The sequence below is a fragment of the Eumetopias jubatus genome, unplaced genomic scaffold, assembly GCF_037043125.1.
Source record: "Eumetopias jubatus isolate StellerSeaLion01/CBP00866 unplaced genomic scaffold, mEumJub1_p1.0 scaffold_13, whole genome shotgun sequence".
NCBI classification, from domain to species: domain Eukaryota; kingdom Metazoa; phylum Chordata; class Mammalia; order Carnivora; family Otariidae; genus Eumetopias; species Eumetopias jubatus.
In genome coordinates, this window is record NW_028274819.1 from 59,643,028 (window position 1) to 59,667,409 (window position 24,382).

Consider the following 24,382-nt stretch of genomic DNA (forward strand, 5'->3'; position numbering starts at 1 on the left):
AAATGTTACTAGGGTACCCCAAATTTCTGAGCCCCAAATCAAGACTCCCAAACTGGCTCTGCTCTGGTCATCTTAGATACATCTGTGGTCTGTGAGTAGGCTGAGTCCTGTCAGATCCCAAGCCATCTTAATGAATGAATGAAAACGGAAGATCCATTTCAGTTCAACAGTTTCATGGGATGGGTATATGTTGTTCTAGTCTGGCTCTCTGAACACTTGTTATCCACATACATACTCTTTACTGAGACTACTTACTTAGACTATGTAATTTCCTGATCTAACCAGATACAAAAGATTTTATTATGCCATGCGAGATACTTAAAAAGGAGTGTTAGAGTCTTACCGATAAGAATTGACAGGGAGATCCCAGATTAGAGGGCAGATGTCACTTCAATCCTACTTTACTATGGCCTTGCTCAAATGCCACCTCGTAAAGCCTTCCCTGGTCTCTCTTGTCCCTTCTCCCAGCGATACTCTGGCGCAGCTAGCTGCCTCACAGAATGGGTCCCCTGTATTGTAACAGCTCATGTACAAGCTGTTGCCTGCTTGGGCCTGGGCCTGTTTGAGTCAGGACAGGACTGTGGAGTCAGGCAGGCTGGGAATCTGGAGTCTACCACCTGCCAGCAACAGGACCCTGGAGGACTGGCTCTCGGTTCATCTCTTCTTCCCCAGCCCTGGGACTGGCAGGGAGAAGATGGGCAGGGAATGCTATTTGAACAAATAAAGGAATGCATGATTGGCTATGCGAGGCCCCTCAGCTGCTCTGTTGGGAAGGGGAGACCATGATTCATTCAAACACTATCTCCTGCAGGACTTGACAGAGGCTTGACACACAGTAGGTACATGATATATATCTGCTAAATGCACAAATACAGAAACAACTGCTTTCACTAAATGATCCTTCACCAATCTCCGTAGGCATCTCCCCAGAGCTTTGGTCTCCAAGACAGAAAGAGCCTTTGCATACAGGCAGACAATTGTAATTATTATTGAAGGTGGCCTGTAATACATAATTAAATTGAGCTTGAAGAAGATACAATGAAAAGCCTCATGCCTTCAAGATCTGGTTTTCATTTTATATGAGATGGCCGAAAAACAGTAATTTCCACTCCTCACATTTTCCATTAGAGGGACTGAATGTCTTAATTAAATGAACATCAAATAGAACAGCCAATTTATAGAATTTTCTTGTCTCTTATTCATTCATTTCAGTGCCTTCTAGAGCTTGGGAAACGCCACCTGATCTCTCTGTGGCCTGATCCATACCTGTGATTACTCCATTGGAACACTGCTGCTTCTTCCTCTGCGGGGAGGAACTGGGGCTGCCCATCCTGTGGGCCCTGGACACCTGTGACCCCTGCCCCCTCTGTGGAGCCCTTTCTGTTCCTGCTGAGAGAAAGAAGCCTGGTGCCACCCAACGAGGTGGGACAGTTCGCAGCACTCTCTGGATTCCAAGTGGCGGCCTCAAGCCCTGGCCCTCTGATCGGGTGACTTCTGGACAATGGCTTACTTGTGTCTGTTTTGGCTTGACTTGAAGTACTGGCAAATTTCTTTCTTTCTAACCAAGAGGAAGGAACATGTTGATATGGCAAAGTCTTCGGAGCCAGACGTTCTGGGCTTTGACTACAGGCTCTACCCTTGCCAGCACAGCAACCCTAGGAGGGATGGGTGCCCAGTTCTGCTTTCCCATGACCATCAACCCCATCACATCACAAATGATATGATTTTAGGCAGGTCGTATACCATAACCTCTGGGAGCCTCTGTTTTCTTCTCTATAAAATGAAGATTGTGACACCTATCTTAGATACTGTGAAGTTCAAACAAGGTAACCTATTTAAAGTGAAATGCAATTTTTTTTTTTTTTTTAACCAGGGCCTGCAGGACCCCATGAGACTGCTTTCCCTAGGATGTCAATGCCCTGATAGAAGGGCCTTTGGTCACTGGTATATCCCAGAACTTAGAAGAGTGCCTGGCATATAGTAGATGCTCAGTAATGTGAATGAATGTTGGCCGAAAGACCTGCTCCTTCCTGCCTCTCTTTCCAATTTCACTTTGAACCCGACCCCTCCATCCTTCCTGTGTTCCACTACATCTGCTTCTGTTCTCCAAACACACCAAGCTCAAGCCAGGCTCGAGGTGCTCACACTTAACTGTTCTTTTTGCTGAGAATGCTCTTCCCTCCAATCCTGGTGTGGCTAGCTCCTTTCATCACTCATATTTCAGCTCAAATGTTATCACTTCAGTGAGGCCTTCCCTGAAATAGATAGGTCCTCCCATCTTGGTCACATTATCTTTTTGTCTTCATTATATGTATTATCTTATTTACATGTTTATTGATCTGTTATCTGTCTCTTCCTACTATAATATAAGCGCCATGAGAATAGAGACCTTGTCTGTGTTCTCATGCCTAGAAGAGTACCCAGAATAAAAAAGATATATCTCAATACATATTTCTTAGATGAATGAATAAATAAGTAAATAAACAGTAGATTTTATTACCGTTTTTTCAAGATATGGATTGAGAAAAACTAAGAATTTCACCCCTTTCACCTCCCCCTTTCTGTGTGAGAAAGGGAAAGCTCACGAATATTCATATCCTTTTAGGTACCAAGCACCATGCTCATCACTGTCTTTTGAGGTGGGCATTATTACTGTCATTTCACAATTGGTGAAGCTGAGGCTCAGAAAGGATACATAACTTGCCAAAGATCACATGGCTCGTTGAGGAATATAGATTCAAAGTCTGTCTGACCTTAAAGTCTGTGCGCTTTCATCAAGCTTCCCCTAAGAGTGATGCAGTTTCAGGGAAAAACCTTTGTGTTCATCACCATGTTAAAGAAAAAAATTGTTTGGAATCCTCAAATGGGTCAAAAAACCAATAGTTTTCTCTTCGAGGTGCTTTGCTTTGATACCACGGCAACTGACTTTATAGTGATGCCAACCCTCCATCTGGGGGGCATGATCAAGATGGCCAGATGATTGGCTTTTCATTATTTCTTTCCATGGATTTTTCTTCACTCCATTTTCCTGGAGCATCTTTGGAGAATGGGGAAAGAAAACACATAAAACATTCATATAGTTGCTGTGACCTTGGCTCTCAGAAGAGGATTGCTAAAAGGTATCTTCACACACATTGCAAGGCTTTCTTCTTCACACTCAATATTTCACATCTCAAGCCACTTACTATGTTGCAGCTGGTGAGGAAAATGCCAAATTGCCTCTCTGCTACTAACTTCTGATGATTGGGATTTTTTTAGTTGGAAAATAAAAAAGTGACTTTTGCATTTCATCTATGACTGTTTCAAATGCCACCATTGTCAACGAGAGGAATTGGATACCATATCCTCTGTGAATAAATAGGGTTCACAGCTCATGCACACGAATAGTTCCCCTGGCCTCAGGTACCTAAAACAGATGCCATTACTACACTGTCATCTCCAAAACTGTACCAGAGCCGGGTACGTCTTGGATTCTGCAACGGACACTTATACCTGCTGCCTATTTCCTACAGAATTATGTCCTGCCAATGAATTCTAGCTTTTAGGATTTCTAAGATCTGGCCCACCCTACCACTGTAGGTCTTATCTCTTGCTGATGCTGTACTTGAAGTAGGGCATCTGGCAGAAAGGATTCAGGGAGGTCAGCCACTGAATCCGGGCTGTGCCACTCATGTGTACAACATCACAGAGCTAGACAGTGTCTGTGCTGGTTATTCTTTCTCCCCTCAGGTCCATTCTCTGCTTTTCTCTGGGCCCACAGGAGCTGACCCCCATAGACCACAGCACTGGGGCTCTCCTTCTGGCTTGCTTTTGGTTAGATTCAGTCAATGGTAGGCACTGGCAAGAGACTGGAGGTCAGGAGGAGAAGTTTTCCTTATTCTCTATCTCCTTTGGTGCCATATTTCTAATAGTGGCTGCATGTGTCCATGATTATAGTTTCTATGAGATAGCTTCTTCTTCCTAGTTATGGCTCCCACCGGGCACTTCAGTAACTATCTATTCCTGCCCCACCTTGCCCTTAAGCCTCAGGGATGGTCATGGTTGTTCACTGTTTTTAGTGCCTGGGTGCCTCACCATTCTTTATTGGTTCCCTTATCCCTGCCTCTACCTCTATAACATTTCTTTATGGGAAAGATATTTTTCCTGGGTATAGAATTCTGGGTTGACAGGGTTTTTTTGGTTTTTTTTGTTTTTTTTTTTTCTTCCGTTTTTTCCCCTTTCAGCATTTCTGTCTCCAGCTTGCATGGTTTCTGATGAGAAGTCTACTGTAATTCTTACCTTTGTTCCTCTAAAATGCCCCCCCTTCATCTTTCAAGATTTTCTCTTTTTCTTTTGTATTTTGAATATATGCCTAAGATATATATGCGTGCGTGCGTGCGTGTATTCTCCTTGGTGTTTTCTGAAATTGGGTCTGTGATTTGTTGTCCATCATTACTTATGGATAATTCTTGACCATTGTTTCTTCAAATATTTCTTCTGCCATGTTCTTTTTGTCTTCTCTTAGAATTTGAATTATAGGTGGTGCCTGACTTACGATGGTTTGAGTTACGATTTTTTGACTTTATGATGATGCAAAAGTGATATGAACTCAGGAGAAACCATATTTTGAACTTTTTTTTTTTAAAGGGTAAACTATTTTGGACTTTTAATTTTTTCATACTTTGAATTTTGATCTTCTCCCAGGCTAGCGATCTGTCGTAAGACTCTCAGGATGCTGGGTGGTAGCAGGGAGCTATAGCTCCCAGTCAGCCACCTAAATGTAGAGGGTAAACAACCAATACATTGACAAGCATTCTGTACCCATATGCCCATTCTCTTTTTCACTTTCAGTACAGTATTTGATAAATTACATGAGATATTCAATACTTTATTATAAAATAGGCTTTGTATTAGATGCTTTTGTCCAACCGTAGGCTAATGTAAGTGTTCTAAGCACATTTAAGGTAGGCTGGGCTAAGGATGTTTGGTAGGTTAGGTGTATAAAATGCATTTTTGACTTGGAATATTTTCAACTCACAATAGGTTTGTCAGGATGTAATCCCATTGTAAATCAAGGAAGATCTATGCATTCACATTAGGCCAGATGATACTGCCTCCTAGCTCTGGGATGCCCAAGTTTTGTATTTTTTTTCACTATTTTTTTCTCTATTTCAGTTTGGGTAGTTTCTATTGACCCATCGTCTTTCTTCAGATGTGTCAGTCTACTGATAAGCCCATCAAAGGCATTCTTCATTTCTGTAACTGGTTTTCTTTTCATTAAAAAATTTTTTTTTTTTTTATTAACATGTAATGTATTATTTGTTTCAGGGGTACCGGGTTTTCATTCCTAGATTTCCATTTGATTTTTTCTTATAGTTTCCATTTCTCTACTGAAATTATCCATCTGATCTTTCATATTGTTCACCTTTTCCATTAGAGTTTTTAGCATAATTATAGTTATTTTAAGTCCCCTGAAAGATAGTTTCAATATCTGTGTCATATCTAAGTATGGTTCTGATGATTCCTTTGTCTCTTGGGAGTGTGTTGCTTTTTCTAGCCTTTTTGTATGTTCAGTTGAATATCTTGTGTAGCACACCAGAGAATGAGGTAACAGGTTTTATGTGTGGAAATGGGTATGAGTTTTCTTCTGCTAGGACTTTAGTGAAGGGGTATGAGTTAACTTAGTTAGGATCTGGGCTGGCTTTGAGGTTTGATGTTTCTCCGGCTAACTTTAGTGCATTATAGGATTTAAGTTCCTCTAGCAAAACCTTGTGTTTAGGGCACTCAACTGGTTTGTCAGAGGAGTTTTTTTTTTTTCTCAGTGTCGACTCCATCCTAAGCTTTAGGTCCCCTGTTTGTGCTGTGCCTCAGGGCGGGTCTCTTTCCAGGCTCTTGTCCCTCTTTTATCTCTTTCACAGTAGTATTCTGCTTTCCGTTGTTGTGTTTGGCTCTTTAGCTAACCGGTCGCAGCGAGTGGTGAGCTAGAGAGTTCTCCGTGGTTCCGAGTAAGCCACAGTCTTATGTATCGGTGTGTCCCTGAGTCTCATGAGTGCGGCCTTGGGGCGCCTGGGTGGCTCAGTCGTTAAGCGTCTGCCTTCGGCTCAGGTCATGATCCCAGGGTCCTGGGATCGAGCCCCACATCGGGCTCCCTGCTCGGTAGGAAGCCTGCTTCTCCCTCTCCCACTCCCCCTGCTTGTGTTCCCTCTCTCTGTCAAATAAATGAATAAAATCTTCAAACAAAACAGAGTGTGGCCTCTTCAGTCCTCCTGCCCCTCTTCCTGCGGTAATTCTGGGCCCATTACATATCCCTCTACAGTTTTTTTCTCTTCCCTCATTCAGTGGCAGTGGGTCTCCACCAATACTTGAGAAGGGCAGCGTTAGTTGCCCTTCTCTCCACAGATTAAGGCTTTTGTTCCATATGGGAAATAAGGTGAGTCCAGTCTGGGTCCCGCAGGCAGATATTTGTGCCCCTCCCCCAAGTCTACCACAGCAGTCGCTTCCTTACATCTTTCCCTACTCTTCTTCTGAGAGTCCCCGGTCGGGCTGTGGAGAGAGGTTATGAAGAGGATGTGGGCTCACCCACTCAGTTTCTCCAGCGTCTAATGGCTTCCTACTCTCTCGCCAGTACACACTTAGCCTTCGTAAATTCGCCAGTGACCCTAGCCAAACCCTTCCGACCAGCTGCACTGACCCCCAGGAAGCTAGTGCTCACATTTGTCTTTCTCTTTAGGAGTTTCTCCCCTTGGATTTGGTTAGGTGGCTGCCCTGTGACCTTAGAGAAGGAGTTTAAGGAAAACTTAAGAATCTGCCATTTGTGTAGCTTATTCCTACTGTAAGTTTGGGAATGATGCACTTTCTAGCTCTTACATCCTCCAGCAAAACCCCAAAGCCAAGTGTCTTTATTTGAACCATCTGAGTTGAATTCTGTGTCCTGCTGGGTGCACTGATAATGCTGGAGCTGGGATTTGATACTCTTCTCACTACAGCGTGTTTTTCCTCCCTTCTTTATTTCCCTTCCCTGTATTTACATTTCACTCATAAGATATTTACTGAGCACCTACGAGGTGGCAAGCCCTGAGCTTGAGACGGAAGTCAGTTAGGTAGGGTCTCACAGTATTTAGTGTGAGCAGAACTCTCACAGAACCCACAGGGCACCATGGGATGCCAGAGCCACTTACCCCTGTGAAACTCAGGGAAGCTGGCTGCTCATGCCCACCCAGCAAGCGAATTTTGGAACCTGCCTCATGCTCACCAGGCCATTTTCTTAGCCACTGAATGCCATCTGGCCAGGAGCCCACATCTGAAATTAATGATGCCACACACTGGAAATGAGGATTGCATTACAGAGTTCTTTGAGGTTTTCTGCCAGCAGACCTGTGGACTGAGGGGAGGAAGGTAAGCTTCATTCTCCAGAACTGTGAACTCTCTTAAGTCAAGTTGCTCTGCAATGTGTCATGTTTATGTTAGATGCATTATTTAATCTGTTGAAAGGATCAATAAAGCCAACTGAAAACTTGTTTCAGTAACAGCCCATGTTACCCACAAGCCTGGGCTTTTTTTTTTTCTTTTTAATATTAGAGCATTTGGATTGGAATCCACTAAACTGCCTCATGGAGCTAACAGGAGAAAATTCACTAGAGCAATGGCGCTTTGGCAGAATCTGTCAAAATCTGTGCTAAGAAACACCGCAGTAATGGGGCTCCTGGGTGGCTCAGGTGGTTAAGCGTCCGACTCTGGATCTCAGCTCAGGTCTTGATCTCAGGGTAATGAGTTCAGGCCCCATGTTGGGCTCTGTGCTGGGTGTGGAGCCTGCCTTAAAAAAAAAAAAAAGAAAAAGAAAAAGAAAAAAGAAACACCACAATAATGATAATACTGCATCCTTACTTCTTGGGAGCTTCACAGTTTGCAAGTTTTTTTACCTTCTGTATTTATTTAGTTTGTTGATCCTCACAATGGCCATGAAATAGGGTAGGGTAAGCTTGATTTCTGTCTGATTGAAACCTAGGTCTGGAAACCAGGCAGCCAGCCCCTGAATCACATGGTTAACATTCAGTGAAAATAGCTATCTGGTACCCTGGCTTTGTTCACAGTCTGAGCTGAAACATTTTTCCTTGACCCACTCTGCATGCCTTTTTCCGGCCCAGTCTGGATATTCTCACGGACCTGACCCCTTTCCTAGTTCTTACCTTGATCCCTCAGACTTGACATTTGATTCTGTTCCTCTGGCATAAGTTCTAATTCCTACCTACTCTAATTATAACTGTTTCCTCCTTTGACGAGTTTACTTGCTGTTGCTCCTGGGTACTACCTCTCATGCCCAAACAATATTTCTGCAATTACTGGTACGTCCACTCATATTGCTTGCAATGACGAGGAGGAGGATGATGACGATGACGGCAGCAGTTACCACTTGTGAACTGCTGTAAGACATTGCGTTTTCCACGGTTTATCTCATTGACATTTTTAACCTCAGACTATCCCTATGAAACAGGTACTATTTTTCTCCCTACCATACAGAGAAGTCATAGAGAATTTAGGAGAACCTCCTCAGTGTCCGTGAAAGAACACGGATTTGTGTTCTGGCCCTGTGATGTATCACGGTGTAATTTTAGACTGGTTCTTAATCTCTCTGCGCCTCAGTTTGTTCATCTGTAAAAAACTGTGGATGGTAATTTCTCTGGTCTGAGGTTGCCGTGAAGATGAAATTGGAAAGATCTTGGCACACAGTAGGATGTCAATATAAGTAAGTTTCTCTTTTAATTTTAGGGTTTTTATCTTCCATTCCCAGGGGATTCTTTGGAATTCCAAATGCCATTTTCTAAAAAGTGATTATAATTACCTTTCTCTTCTACATAAAACAACTATGACTATATATTTCTTTGAGGAAGACAGGGAGCAGGGAATGGGATCCTTTCTGGTGGAGGTATAGGAAATGGTTTTAGATTTCAGGGTTGGTTGGGAACAAAGGTTGCAGTGATATGTAAACATTCAGTTTGGGATTTGAAAGAGTGACCTTGGGAACTAATTGAGTGTGCCGACTTGCTCTGACAAAGAAACCCCTGTATTGGCTAAGTAACGTATAAGAGATTTCCATTGGGCAATGGAGGAAAATTGAATTACTTAGTGTATTTCCATTTCAATGAGTTAATCAAGATAATTGCTGCTTTCCTGGATCTTTGTCTTTCTTTGTAATTAACAAGGCCCTTGTTTGGTGACAGGAATTTAGCCAGTGAACTTTGTATAAGTTGATGTGACTTTTTTTTGGTGCAAACTGTATTTAAAAATCTATTACAGATCTTTTGCCTTTGGATTCTAGGACTATAAGAAACTGACGCTTGATTAAGCTTGAGAAAAATTTACAGTTCAAGGATTTAAGTTCATTTGGAATTAACAAACTCAGCAGGAGGCAGCAGGGCGGAGCTGACAGAGCCAGAGCTCTGGTATCAGACAGACGTAGGTTGTGATCCTGGTTCTGCCGCGTTCTCACTATGTAACAGGGAGCATCTCTGAGCCTCAGTTTCTATTTCTGTAGAACGGATACTGTCACTCATCTTCCAGAGCTGTTATGAGGATTAAATGCAATAATGTGATTCCTAGCCCATCTCTGGTGCTCAAAAGGCTACTCCTTCCCCACCTCCTGCATACCTACCTACTGGTCACATATTCAGTAGTCTCAGTAGTTTGGAACATGGCTAAGACCTTGAAAAAAAATCTTAAAAAAATCTAAGTAGCAAAAAGAGAAGGTACAAAGTCCATTCATTACAATAGCTCCTAGAGAAAGAGCTCAGATACACATGCCTTTGATTCTGGCTAGGACTGGAATGAGCTGAACTTCTGCTTTTCTGACCACACCCCTCAAGAAGCCCTACCTTGGATGAGGGGAAGGGAAGTGAGCTCCTCATGGTGGGTGCCACGACTGAAACACATAGCGCCATGTGGAGGGAGGAAGCAGTAAAAATGATACCCTGCCACATGGGAGCTGATCAAAGGACAGTTTGCAACCCTTTCTGGGCAGGTTCTGTAGCCTTGTGTCCTCCCTTCCGGTGTAATATGCAATTGCGGTTGTTCCTTATTAATGATCTTGACTCATAAAGAGAAAGGTTTCATTATGTCTTTATAATGGGTTTGAGAAGGTAGGCACGGAAAGCATTTAAGTTCCACCCAAAATCGTTAAAATGAAAAAAAAAAGTTTTGAAACTTGAAGATGTAAGCTTTGATTAGGTGGGCAATTCATCTACACGAAACTTGCCATTGTTTCTGGAAGTGGTCATCCGAAGATGCTAGCAGTCTGTCAAGTACGTTTCATCTCCATTCCCTCCCTGTCGGATGTTGGGCAGGTATTTCCATTGTACAGATGCGGCAACGGAGGCCTAGAGACATGCAAGCCCAAGTCTCCTAATGCCAAAGCTCATGCCCTTTCCATTACATCATGTTTTTTCCTAGGAGCAATCGCTGTGATACGAACATGCAAAACACATTGTGGGTAATGGTTTGCATCCCAAATTCTCAGCCAAAATGAAATCTATCCAAAAATTAACACTCCACCAACTCACCTCTAATCGTACAATACATCTCATGAAACAAAACCGTCAGATGCCCTTGTGGTGATACTTACTCATAAAATGTTGTCCATCCATTTTCATTGCTTTTGGTTGCCAGAAGGCCAGAGTTGCCATGGTATGTCATCATGGCCAACTCATGTCCTTGTGTGGTCACGCTCTTGAGTGCGCTGTTGGTGCCCATGGTCACCCAGTACACTTGGCCATCTGGGACCACCAGCCAGAGGGGCATTCCGGTAGAGTCCCGGCGGACGTTCACCATGTTGCCGTTGTTGTCAGTGATGAGTGTGACATCACCATCCCCCGTGTAGGTGAAGTTGTACAGGTAGTCGCCTGTGGGCAGACTTTGGGTGTACAGATGCTTTCCACTGGTATCAAACAGGTAGAGCTCCTGGTCAATGGGCGAGGACAGCTCATACATGTTCTGGGTGTTGAGAAAGGGCTTGTTCTTCCTGATAAACCGAATTCTGATATTCCCCAGGTCAGCCACATAGAGCTCCCCGTCGGCACACACAGCCAAGGAAGATGGCGTATTCAGCTTTGCGTCCTTGGCATAGCCGGCGTCTCCCGAGAAACAGTCACAGTTGGCATCGTTTTTACAGTCACAGCCACTGGGGGCCCCCGCAACCAGGGAGATCTCTCCGCTGGTGGTGACCTGCCTGATGCGGTTGGTCTTCTTCTCGTCGGTCTCGGCAATGTACAGGACCCCATTGTGTGAGACAGCCAAGGCGGCGGCTGACTCCAGGGTTGCGTGGATGGCCACCTTGCTCAGCAGGAAGTGGTCAATGCCGGGGACCTGGCAGTGCATAGGTCTCCCAGCGACGATGCGCACCTGGTGGTTTTCAGAGATCTGCAGGACCACATTGTTGTCAAGGACGTAGAGGGAGTTGTCCATCGGGTTGATGGCTAAGTCGGTGGGCCACTCCAGGCGAACCTGCCAATGGAGACAACCGATAACTCAGATGCCTGGCAGGGTGCCCACCACGAATCCTCCCCCAGCCTGTATAGCTCGTAAGAATGTCTCGAGTGCCTTCACACACTGTCCTGCCTGATTTCATGGTGGCCTGTCATTGGCAACGGGTGTCAGCCCCCTGATCAGAGTGAAACATGCAATAGCTGTCACTGAGACACCTCATGATCTCCATTAGACTCACAAAACACGAAGAAAGGAATAAAAAAGAAAAAAAAATAAGCAAAGAAACAAAAAAAGTAAACAGGAGATAGACTTGGGTGCCCGACGGGCCTAGGGTCAGATCCTAGCCCCCACCATTATGACCTTTGGCAAGTTACTTTGCCTCTCTGAGCCTCGGTATTCACATCTGTACAACAGGACTGACAATAGTGCAAAGTGCCTGACCCACAATGAGAGCTCAACTAATGACAGCTAATGTGATGGAGGTGGCAGGGGGAGTCTGGAGGCTGAGGCAGGAATTGTTCAGATGTCTGCTGATGATATGATACCTGCATGAAAGATGGCATCTCAACCCACTGGGTTCATGGATGAACACATGCCTAGCGGCTGGGGATGTAAAGACAAAATAGCCACGGTCCCTGACGGTTCCAGACCAGTGGTTCTCAAATCTGGACGCACATTCCAATTACCTGTGGTGGTTTTAGAAAGCTTGGTGCACAAATCCCTCCTCTGGTCAATGAAATCAGAACCCTGATTGTGGGGCTCAGGCAGTGGCATGATTTCAAAAGCTTTCTGGGTGATTCGAATGTGGGAACTGGGAATCACAATAGAATCCTTCCTCCGTCAGGTGTGACTATTGGACCAGTGGCCCTGACATCGCACGGGAGCTGGTCAGAAATGCAGGACAGCAGGTCTCACCGAACCTACTGAATCTGAATCTGAATTTAAACAAAACCCCTGGATGGCTCCTGTGCACATGGAGGTTTGTGAGTTCCTGCTCTAGATAATGGCTCCTAGCACCTCAGAGAACACGTCCTCCTGGAAGAGATCAAAGAAGGTGGCCCCGGGAATGAGGGGTTCTGAGGTCCTGGGGCCCATGCCTGAGCCTCCTCTGTGCCAGGCTGGGAAGCTGGCAGGGATGACGGTGAGCTTTCAGGTAGGCACATGATGGGGGTGGGAGAGGAAGCTGGCGCGGTCTGAGGTGAGGAATGCTTTGTTGGTGGACACTGGGAGGTACTGGCACTGAGGGAAGCGACTTGCCAGCTGTGTCCCCAAGGTGTCATCCAGCCACACTGTACATGGGCTGAAGTGTTGCCTCCTTCTGATTTGTGTCCCCCGCCCCTAGGGATTCATTGCCTTAGGTTCCTGAGCCCCCTACAAACCCTCGACATTCTGTCCCATTTCGGACTTACTTAAACATGCATATTACTTTAGATAAGACATTTCTCTCCCAGGAATTCACTCTTGTACACCCTTGTCGACAACGGTGTACATCACAGCCATTTTTAATAATGGCGAACAACTGCAACCAATTCAAATGCCCAACCACAGAGAACTGGCTAAATAAATGATAGCATTTAGTTCGCCCATAAGGTAGAATACTCTGTGTAGCCATTATAGGTGATGTTATAGATGGATATTTAACGACATGGGAAAATGCTTGCTACGTATTAGTGAAAAAGAACAGATTACAGAATTGGAAGCACAGTGTGATCCCAACTGTGGGGAAGTATGGCAACCACAAATTAGATAAATTACAGATAGAGGGGAGATTAAAAGCTTGGGGTGATACATCAAAATGTTAACCATACTCGGGTTTGGGGTAATTTTAACTTTCTTCTTTGTAATCTTTAACTTCTTGCATTTTCTACAATGTCCATGTGGTAGTTTACTAATATAAAGAGAAACCCCAGCAAATTACATACATCTGGGATGTGGCCACCTCCATCTGACCCTTAAGCTCAGGGCCCTCCTCAGGTCCTGCTTCCTGGTCTTCCTGTCTCCTCCCTCCCAGCCTGGGCCCCTTGGTCCCCTCGGAGCCTGGCCTGCCAGAGCCCAGAGCCCCCCGCCAGAGGTGCTCCTTCACACTTCCCGGTGCTCTCTGAGCCCTTGGCTGCATCAAGAACAGTTTACTCTAAAGTGACAGGGGAATTTTCAATTTCCTAAAACCCATTTCTTGTCAACACTAGCTGCTAAATATTTTATGCCTTCTGGTCCTGTGGCACCTTGGGGACCTGCTAGCCCAGGCCTTTCTGCCAGTCATTATGATGAAAAGATGCCTCCCTGATGGGTGGGTGGGGAGGGCCAGGGGAGGGAGAGAGGGGAAGAGCAAGCGCCTTCCTGCTCTCCCCCTCCTTCCTGCCGCGTGCACACAGGCACCTGGGAAAGAAGACAGTGCCCTTGGAGTCCGTCCTGGCTCTGTCATGGAGCCTGTGTGATGGTTCTGGAGCAGACCAAGCACACAAGCTTCTCTGATTTCACTTCCGCAGAGCCACAGGGAGCCATCACCACAATGGAAGAACGGCTCTTTAGAATTCCTGTGGTCCCTCCGGCCTGCTCCCGTGTTCTGTGGTCCCCAGGGGGGATGGAGCTCCCTCACCCCTGTCCTCCTGAATATTCTGTGCCTTTATCAAAGTGCTCTGAGATGAGTGCCTTGTGGCAGAGTTATTTGTTCTCAAAAAAATGGGTTGCCAAATGAATGAACGAATGAATGAATGGTGAACGGCATAGAGAGCGCGAGGGATTTGGAGCCAGGACAGCTCACTTCTTGTCTCAGTCCCACAATTACTACAGGTGTGTGCTACTTAAAGACTTTGAACTTCTTTCCTCATCTGTAAATGGAGGTAATAAATATTACATAGAGTAGTTGTGAGGATCAAACAAGACAATGTACAAGGCGTTTCTTTGCAAATTATAAAGGGAATGAATATTTACAGCTTATTACTAGCTGCCAGGCACTGTGCTAGGCAATTTATGTACATGATTTCACTTCAAAATTCATTTCCACATCCCTGATGGAACCTAGCATAGTGCTCTGTATGTATAACTGCAGTTTTCCCCCCACCAAGCCTCAGTTTCCTTATCTGTAGAATGGGGTAGATCGTATTACCCCTTGGGGTTATTGTGACAGCTAAATAAGAAAAGCAAAGTCATACTCATCTCTGTATTCCCATTTCTAACAGTGCCTGGCACGTGCTAAGTTCTCAGGAAATCTTTTTGGACCCTCCATACAGAGTTATACTCTGTAGCCTGCTGAGCTAGGAACGAATCCCCTCTTTCGACTGGGTTGCAACATTTTCTGTTCCTTCTCTACTCTATGCCTCCCTCGAGTTTCTCCTCGGCCCGGTCTTCATCTCCTCCCAGGGGAGCTGGTCCGAGTTCCTTGGTTCCCTGCTTCGTACTCTTGCCTCTGAGCTGTGTTCTTAGCTCTCTGGCTTACCACCCTGCTCCCCCCGGGGCAGGGGGGGGGCAGTGAAATAGCCCTGAGTGTTTGGACAGAGGAAGCTCTCAGAATGAAAGCGAGTACCCTGCCCACACGTGTGCATCAAAATATCAGCCCGTGTCCAGAGAGCTTGGTAAAAAGAATTCCATGCTTCGATTCAGATGAGGGTAGTGAGGACCAGGGGCCAAGGGACTGCGGTCCAGGATTTCTGAAGCTAAATGTGGGTTTTTTTCCCCCACTCCACTATCTGCCAGTTGTCCTCCAAGCCTTGGATCTGGCTGCTTGGCAGCACCTCTAACAAAAGTTACACAGCTTTCCAATGTGTGGATTGAAAATTTTCAGCGCCCGTGCTGGCTGGTGCAGGGCCTATTTTGAGAATTGAAAGTACTCGCGTGCACATCCTCAGGCCGTGGCAGCTTCCTGACGGGTAATTCCAGCTTGCTCACAGGCCGGAGAGGGAAATTCTCTAGCCAGCAAGGGGAAGCCTGCCAAACTGGGAAGACGAGTGGCAGAGAACAGATTTCATTTGGGAGCGTAACAATCACATTAGTTGGTGCAGAGGAAAACCACGCCAGCAACTGAAAGGGGTGTGAGGCGGGTGCTGGGATGGCCAGCGACAGCCAGGGGGCTCTGGGGACGGCGTTCCACGACACATGCCAACTAACAGGCAGGCATGACCAGTGAGGTCTCCCAACCTCCACTGCCTGCAGAGAACAGGGAGCAGATCAGCAGTCAGTGGAAAAGGGCCTCTGTGCAGGGGGTTTAAAAAGCTAAGTGAGGTTATTGCTGACACCACTCTGCAATTTAAAGTAACTCCTGCCTTCCTTTTTCCCTTGGTTTTGCTAATGTTGGCAAGAAGGATGTTCACTGATTCAGCTCCGGCCAGGCCCTGCCAAAGGCTCGAGCAATAAAGGACATTTTCCTTGCCAAGACATTGCGGGACAAACTAAGGACATGCTGAATGGCCAGTCACTGGGTCTACACTGGGTTCCCGCTGTCCCCTGCTAAGGTCCAGACTCTCTGGCATGGTACGGGAAAGTCTTTCCCTAACTGGCCCCAAATCATGCTTCCAGTTTCAACTCCTGCTTCTTTATTCCAAGAACCCTAGGCTCATGCATTCAATCTTCCAATGATCCTTGACTGTTCCAGGCCCATTAATATCTTTGTACCTTTGCATATGCTGCTCCCTTTGTGTGAGATGCCTCCGTTCTTCCTTGCCAACCAGCAACCCCTATTTCACCTTCACAACCTGGCACAGATTGCACTTCCGTTGTGAAAGTGGGCACTAGAACTTCTGTTTGTTGACTGCCTTTGAAGAGCCAAGCAATGCTAGCCGCCCAGTATTCACTGTTCATGTTTTCTCCAAGCAATCCTGCCAGGCTGAAGTCAATGATTTTCACTTTAAAGATATAAAAAGAGAGGCTCAAAGGACTTCAGGAACTTGTCTAAAATTACTTCAGCTCGTGAGTGGCAAAGCTAGGATTCAATCTGTCAATCACCAAATACTGGTTATATTCCTACCATATACCATATACCGTGTACCGTATACCGTATACCTCTGGTTACAGTGGAGGAAAAGATGGACAGAATTCCTGTCCTCATGGAGTTTATAGTATAGGAAGAGAAAAGACAATGTCGAGGTACTGTAAGTATTTCCAAAGAGGGAACTCACAGGCAGCTATGGATCTAAATTCACACCACGTGAATCTCTGCTGCTTTTGAAACTTCCTTGGGCAGATTTCTTCACTCTCCCCTGAGATCCCTCTGTCACCCACCTGTCACCCCTGATGGTGAACTCCCAGAGCACCAAGCTATGCCCTACTCATCTCTGTGTCCTTAGTGTTTTTCCCAGGCCCAGCCAAGAGTGTACTCTTCAAGGGTTAGTGCGGTATAAAAATGGGGGGCCGGCGGGAGGGCTGGGGATCAGGTGAGAGGATGAGCGTGCAGCCCCAGGGCTCTAGCAAGCAAAGCTTTCTCCTTGCCTGAGAAATATCCATGACAGAGTCACAGCTGAGGGGCCGGGCCGAGGTAAGATCATTGGAGCCCAGCAGGGTGGAGATGACCCCGTTCTGATCAATGCGTCTGATCATGGTGCCATCCACGAAGTAAATCAGCCCAGACTTGTCCACCGTGATGCCTGAGAAAGAGAAGCCGAAACAGGGAATGCAGCATTAGAGGTGGTAACAACCGACATGCTTGTGGAGGCTTCCAGGCTGATGGAGAACCTCCTCTCTGTGATCTGATGACATCCTTCCCACAGGATTCATTCCCCTTCTGAAGTCCTAAAGACAGATGCCCAGGGGCTTAGGGTGACTTGTTCAGACCAGGGATTAGAACTCAAGTCTTCTGATTCTCCAGGGCTCTGGTCCTTCCACCTTACTGCCTCTGGAGATTTTTACCTGTCAGCTTAGCTAGCCTCCAAACCCAGACTCCTACTTCTGGGGGTTTGTCAAGCATTAGAGGTAGCAGTAGGGAGAAACTTTTTCAATGTCAAAACTGTGAATTATTTAAGTTAATCTACTTATGAAGCCTTGTAATTATAATAATCAAATTCCCTTTTTGGTAACAATTTTTCTTTTCTCCCAAGATAATCATCCTTCTTGTTCTTCTATTCTGATTTTATTTTTATTGGTTATTATAGATGTACAGAGCCTAAACATGAAAGCTCTGGATGTGTGTAGAGGATATGGGTGAAATAAATGTCTAGAAAAAGGCACATGGACGAGAGCAGTCTGAATTCACCATTCACTTTCTCCATGACCAGCTGTGTGACCTTGGGCAAGTCACTGGATGTCTCTGCATTTGTATTCTCAGCTCTTAAATGAAGGGATTGTTCTCAATTTGTACTTCTCACTCCTGGATGTGTGTGCATTTTCTATTACGTACTCCACAGGGAGGTGGTTCAGAAAACCTCAAGCAGAGCCTGAATATCTATCTGTATTTTTGACAAGCACCTCAGGTGGTAATGATCTAAAACAAAGTTCGAGAATCACTCTAATACAATAAATCAGTGCTTCTTAACCAGTGATGTATATCAGAATCACCAAAAGAGTTTTTATTTTTCCCAACATATACCTGCTTGGCCTCACTCCTGGAAATACTAATTCTGGGGGTGGCTGGGACTGGGACTAAGATATGTTTTATCATGGGTGATACTGATTTTCACCCCAAATTACCACCCCAAGGGTTAGACATAGCCCGACCAAACCGAGAACTGCTCAGGGGTGCTGGGGCTGAGAGAAAGACAGGATGGACCCCCAGGGAGCACACTGGCTAGGTGGGGGAGGGCGGGAATGAGTCAGGGCCCTGCGGAGTGCCCCAGGGAGTGACATGACGAAGAAAAGGAGAGTCCAGTCAGTTGTGCTCTGTTCAGGCTTCTCTGGGCACTAAAATGAAAGAAGGGTAAAGGCACTTGCAACAGAAAGCTTTCCAGTTGTAGACCCTTGGCCGTGTCACTTCACTGAATCCAGCTTTCTTGTCAACAAAACGGAGAGGATAATAGCTGACACTTGTGGGGCGCCTGGGTGGCTCAGTCGTTAAGCGTCTGCCTTTGGCTCAGGTCATGATCCCGGGGTCCTGGGATGGAGCCCCGCATCGGGCCCCCCGCTCGGCGGGGGGCCTGCTTCTCCCTCTCCCACACCTCCGCTTGTGTTCCTGCTCTCACTAACTCTCTCTGTCAAATAAATAAACAAAATCTTAAAAAAAAAAATAGTTGACACTTGTAATAGCCCTCAATAATTACTAGTGACTGAGAATTCTGAGAACGTGACCAGCGCTTTGTGGAGGCCCTTGCTCTCGGGGTCCATGAGTCTGGGACTGGGGTGGTTTCAGGCACCCCAGGCCCTCTGAGTGCTGAAGACTCCTCGGAGCAGTAGTTCTGTCCACCCCCTCGTTAGGCTGCTCAGGGCCGGAGGGCGATTTCTCACAGAGGACAAGGCAGCCTTCAGGCAGGGATGCCTTTCTTCTGCCCCTGCCTAGAGTCTAAATTAATTGTGTTCTGTTAAGTACTGGGACAGGAGTTTTCTTGTCTGCCTGGCTACGCTCTGTCTTCCTCTTCCAACTGCTGGGACTGATGAGTGCTCCGTGAACAATCGGGTTTCTTGTTTACAAAGTTGGCTGCACAGGCTAATAGAAGTGACTGCCCCCTGATTAATTACTTCAGATTTTTCTCTTTTTGTTGTGCTAAATAGATGGACATCTTTTCTCCTCCCTTCTGTGAAGTGTCTGCGTGCCGTGGCACCCTTGTCATTTCTCTCTGGGTTAATTACAGACTTTTGGGCAATTTCACTGCTGCTGCATCTGGGTGCCTGCGTGTGTGCATCTGTGTGTGTGTGGGGGGGGGGCACCTGAGAAAGCCCTGGAGAGAATAACATTTTCAGAAAAAACATTTACTTCTAAGAGAATAGAATGCTGTAGCTGAATGGGGTCTTGGGGGACCCATGGAGCCCCATCTGCTCATTTACCAATGGGAACACTGAGGCCCAGAGGAGGAAGTCAGAGGCCAGGGAGCTGCAGGACCGAATCATAATGCAGGATCCCTAAGTGCAAGCCTGGTGTTCTTTCCACTGCAGGCTACTACTCGCTCAGGGTTAGGAAATCATAATTGGGACCGCAGAAGTCACAATACTTACCCCACAGTTACCACCCGACCAGTCCAGGTATGTGAGAGAGATGAGACGAGATGAGATATGATGCTATATGGTGTGGTAACATAATGTAATGTAATATAACAATTATAATAGAAGTCACTATTTATGAGATGTTTATCAGGTGCCTGGAACCACGGAACTAAGCATTTTCACTCCTGATCAGATTTAATCTGTACTCTGACTGTGCAGTACGTTTCTGTTTCATAGGCGAGGCAAGCGTGGCTCAGACAGGTTAAGCAATTCAGCCCAACTCACACGGCTATGAGGTGACAATGACTGAATTTGAATACAGAACAGCCTGATTTCACCAGACTAATGCTTTGACTGGAAAGTGCATATGCCAACTGCATTTTACCAACCACTGACACGGACATTAATTCTATTCATGAGGGGCAGAGCTAGGTCCAGGAGATGCCCTGAAATCTGGCACCATTTACTAATATAATCACATATGACATTTTTTGTGGGCTATCTTATGAAGTATAGAATTCTGAGTCCTGTGCACACGTCTCCTTTCTCCTCAGGGAGAAGCTCCTCTTCCTCTCTCCCACAACGGTGGTTCACGTTCAAGTCTTATTTCTTCTGCTACGTTGAACTTACCTATACAACCATAGTGCACTGCACACTCAGTGAATACATGCTGAATAAGTGAATGGAAAATTGTAATTGTGGGTATGAAGAGGTCTAACTTTTTGAAGGACTCAAAACTGAAGCCAACAGTTAACCCGTCCTATGGCGTGTGAGCATCTACAAAGATGACATGCTGCAATGTTCTGATAAAACAATAACATGAGAGAGAGCATACATGTCCAACAGGAGGGGACTGATGAGTGAAGGATGGACATCCATTTGATGGAATGCTATATAGCCATAAAAAATGAGGGCAGAGAAGACTAACAACATGGGGAAATGTTCATGATATATCAGTTAGGGAAAAAATAAAGGAGGTTACCAAAACAGTCTGTTTAACGTGACCACAACACACAGAAAAAGGACTAGAAGGAAAGACAGGAAATGTTACCTGGGAATATTTCTGGCAGGTGGAATGGTGACAATTTTAACTTTTCCCTGGAGACTTCTTGGTATTTTCCAGAATGCTTTCACAAAGATAAGCATGTATTTCTTTTGCAAATGGAGTGGGTATGAAGGCCGAATTTTGCTATCACATGGGGCTTATTTATAATTTTTTCCAATTCTAAGCCTGAGTGTGGAGTTGGACTCCTCACTCCTGGGAAGTTAATTATCAGGACCCCCATCAATGTTACTGTAAGCAAGGTAAGCAAGGCCTTACCTCTGGGGTTGGTAAGTGTGGCCTCGGTGGCCTTGCCACCATCCCCGCATCGAGTGTCATCGAAGGGGAGGCACTGGTCACCTGTCCCCGCGACCACCTCGGAGTTCTTGACAAGGTCCTTCACCACCACGGTGGACTTGATCTTAAAGACCCGACGGCTGTTGGTGTCCGAGAGGAAGACAGCCCCGCTCATGGGGTCCGTGGTCAGGTAGTATTTATGCGCTGGGCTATGGCTGTGAAATAAGAACACACCCTTTGGTGAGCACTTTCTTCCTTCCCATCAGGGGACCACAGAGTCCAAGCAAAAAGTCACCTGGGGATGATGTCCCTCTTTTGGGTGACGGTTCTGCAATTTTTCTGACCCCAGTGGTTGGCTTCCCTCACTATCCCTCTTACCTAACTGTTAATACAAGAAGCTCTTGCCAATGACTGTGATGCCCGGCCCAGCACCATGGCCATATGAGGAGCTCAACACGTGTTTTCTTAAAAGGATTATCAGGGAAGCTTACCATGGGTGGCCTGTAAATCCAAGCCAGAAACACGAGAGGGCTTGCCTCTAAAAAAACACTTCAAGAGTTCAAAACACAAGCCCTTTTCCCTCGAGTTTGCATGGCAGCCCCTCCCCCAGCCACGTCAGGACTGACTGATAAGAGCCTGGCCAGATCTGACTCCCAGTCAGTGACAATACAGTCTTCTGTCGACTCAGACCTACATTATACTGATCAGGAGACCAGGAGTCTCCCTTCTGTAGTCAGATATAAGGAATTGCAGGATGAGTTTGTAATTTGCAGCAACACCCAAGGAAAAAGAAATAAAACAAGGGGGCAGTTCTGTTTCTGGAAACCAGTCCTAAAGACAAGGCTCTGCTGACAGAGGGAGGCAGAGGCAGACCATGACCTTAGGGAGGGTGGCAGAGACAAGGCACTGGCCCTGGGCACACGGCAGGAAAAATGCACAAGTACTGGCATCAGATCAGTCTGGGTTCCAAGTCTGGCTCTGTCATTTCCAGGTTCTGAAACCTGGGCAAGTTAGCTGGCCTTCTGAGCCTCAAACCTCTGCAAAATGGGGTATGAACAGTTACTTTGTCGGTGTACTGAGAAAATTATAAAAAAATCATATCTGAAGATTATTTAGCATAGTGCTTGGCACATCGTAGATACTCAGTAATCGTAACTGTTATTTTAATTCCTAGTCATTATGTCTTTTTTTACAGTTGGAGAGGACTCCCTAATTAAACCTGAATTGTCCTATCACATGGTACTGCTTTATAATTTCTTCCAAGTCTAGGCTAAATTGGAGCTGGACTCCTAACTCCTAGAAAGCTAACTTTCAGTCCCTGTGCATGGCCTGGCCATTCTCAGGCCCTCAAACTGCATCTCAATACTGGTAGCCACTTCCAAGCCTCTGGAAAGTCTTCTGATTCAAGGGACTGCCCCTCTGTTCAGGTTGGATGGCCCGGCACCGGCCACTTTCACTGGATGGTGGGATGCAAACCGTGCTGGGGATTCAGAGGGCAGCCTGAGCAGTGCCAGCAAAGGAGGGGCACTGTACAAACCTTCAAGATGCAGGTAAGAGAATCAGAAAAGTCTAGAAGGAAGCGATTTTACGTTTTATCAGGCATGTAGGTTTTGGGTCCTTTTGAAAAACAAAATTTTATTTTACAGATTGGTGTTTTTTGAATTACACATGAGGACGGGGGCATCATCATCTTTTCAGTGTCAAGGTCTCTGAAGGTCTTAATCTGGCCTGTCATCATAACCAACCTTTGCTTTGGGCGTTGTCTTGGGGACTGGCTGATTCTTAACAGGGCCAGGTTCCCAGACCCAAGATAGCCTCTCTTTATTTTCTCTCCTTGAATTAGACGAAGGTGACATGATTTTCTCCAGCTGTCCTTCCTCTGTAGACCCAACACAACTGTCCCATCACCTCATCCTTCTCAAATAACAGGCAGGTCTCTCTGCCTGCAGCCTGGGTCCTCCCCAGGCCATTCTTCCTTGTTCTAACCCAGACATCATCACGTCACCCCAGTGCCAATGCCCTCCCTTCCAGGACTCCCCATGGCTTCTGGGCTGAGTTCAGACTCCCCGGCGGAGCAACACACAGGGCCCTTCACACGCTGCCGCTGTCTCTTCTGCCCAGCCTCCTTCCAGCAGACGGCCTGCACTCCAGCACCTTGTCCCCTCCCCCCCCCACCTCTCTGTACCTTCCATCCCCGCTCTGTGGAATATTCCGTCCCCCTGCTGAACTTCTACTCATTCTTCAGGTGTCAGCTCAATGGTATCTTTTCTGGCAAAACCTTCCCTGACCCCTGTGTGTGGAGATTCCTATCTGTTCATAACTGGGCAACAGGATACTTCACATAATGCTGTGACTATTTATTTATGAGGCTGTCTCCCAAGTCTGACACTCAACACTTGAAGGGAAGAGATGGGATTGTATTCATTTTGTATTTCCAATGTTCAGCTTGGTGCCTTCTAGGGCATAGTAGCCATTTGCTTTAAATGGATGGCATCTCCATTTTGAGCTTATTTAAATATCATTTTCATTCAAATTATTGGTGTTCCTTTCACTTCTCTTTTGGGGGAAACTGATAACAGGAAAGATGTCCTGTTTATCTTGAAATTCCCCGAGACTTATCTTTTAATCTTCCCAGATGACACGGACTCTGGCTAAACAGAAAGCCTTAGATCCCACTCTGCCCCTGCAGGGCAACCTTGACCTCTCTGCTTTCCTGATGACAGCTGTGAGGTGGGGGAGATCATTTCATCTCTTTGTGCATCGCTCATGATAAACTGGTGCTATCGACCTTGGCAGAAAACGTGTCCCAGAGGGAGTATGGTAGGGGCCCTGTCCACTTAGATTTGCCCCCTGAGTTTCTGGCTCCTGTCTGCCTGCACTGACCCAGAGACGTGTCACTCTGGTACAGTTTCTCAGCTCAGTGAATTCCAGAAGGGGGTGGCACTGGCAGGACTGTCCCAGAGAGTCTGAAAGAAGTGTGGCCCATCTTTTGTGCCCAAGGACATATTTGCCATCTGGTGGTCAGGGAAGTGTAGGGAAAGAACGCTAGCTTTGAGCTTAGGAGACGGGGGTTCTAATTTGAGCAAGTCTCCTACATTGGTCAAACTGTAGGTCCCTCGGTTGTCAGCTGATGAAGTTCCTGCTCTGCTTGGCCCACAGGCTTATCATCAGGATCAGATGAAATTAGACATCTCAACAGCCCTTTCCGGTTGGTAGAGCTCTTCGACAGCCTTCAGGGCACTGTTTCCTCATGCCACCCGCCTAGGGAGCAGCCACCAGACCTCTGCCAGGGGCAGGACCACCGTTCGGCGGGGCAGAGCTTGCCGAGATGACTGTCGCGGGTATGAGAGCATCTGCTACCACCTCTGGGGGCTTGTTCTGTCCCCGACACCCTCCTAGAACTTTATACACAGAGCCTGACCCTCCTCACAACTACTGTGTAAGGCAGGTGATTACTGTTTTTAAAATATATATATTTCAGAAAACGGAGACTACCAGAGATGAAGTGACTTGACCAGGGCCAGACACTGC

General features: G+C 46.2%; 1 protein-coding gene across 3 annotated transcripts in view; it reads right to left on the reverse strand.

Annotated features, from left to right (window-relative positions):
* TENM4 (teneurin transmembrane protein 4) overlaps positions 1–24,382 on the reverse strand; it is a 368,675-nt gene that overhangs the window by 22,519 nt on the left and 321,774 nt on the right. For all 3 annotated transcript variants that reach the window (XM_088018017.1, XM_028116004.2, XM_088018018.1), the window contains 3 exons: positions 20,834–21,066; positions 16,876–17,030; positions 10,595–11,472 (listed from right to left, as the gene is read on the reverse strand). In XM_088018017.1, coding sequence (XP_087874143.1) covers positions 10,595–11,472; positions 16,876–17,030; positions 20,834–21,066 — 1,266 coding nt within the window. The remainder of the gene's footprint in view (positions 1–10,594; positions 11,473–16,875; positions 17,031–20,833; positions 21,067–24,382) is intronic.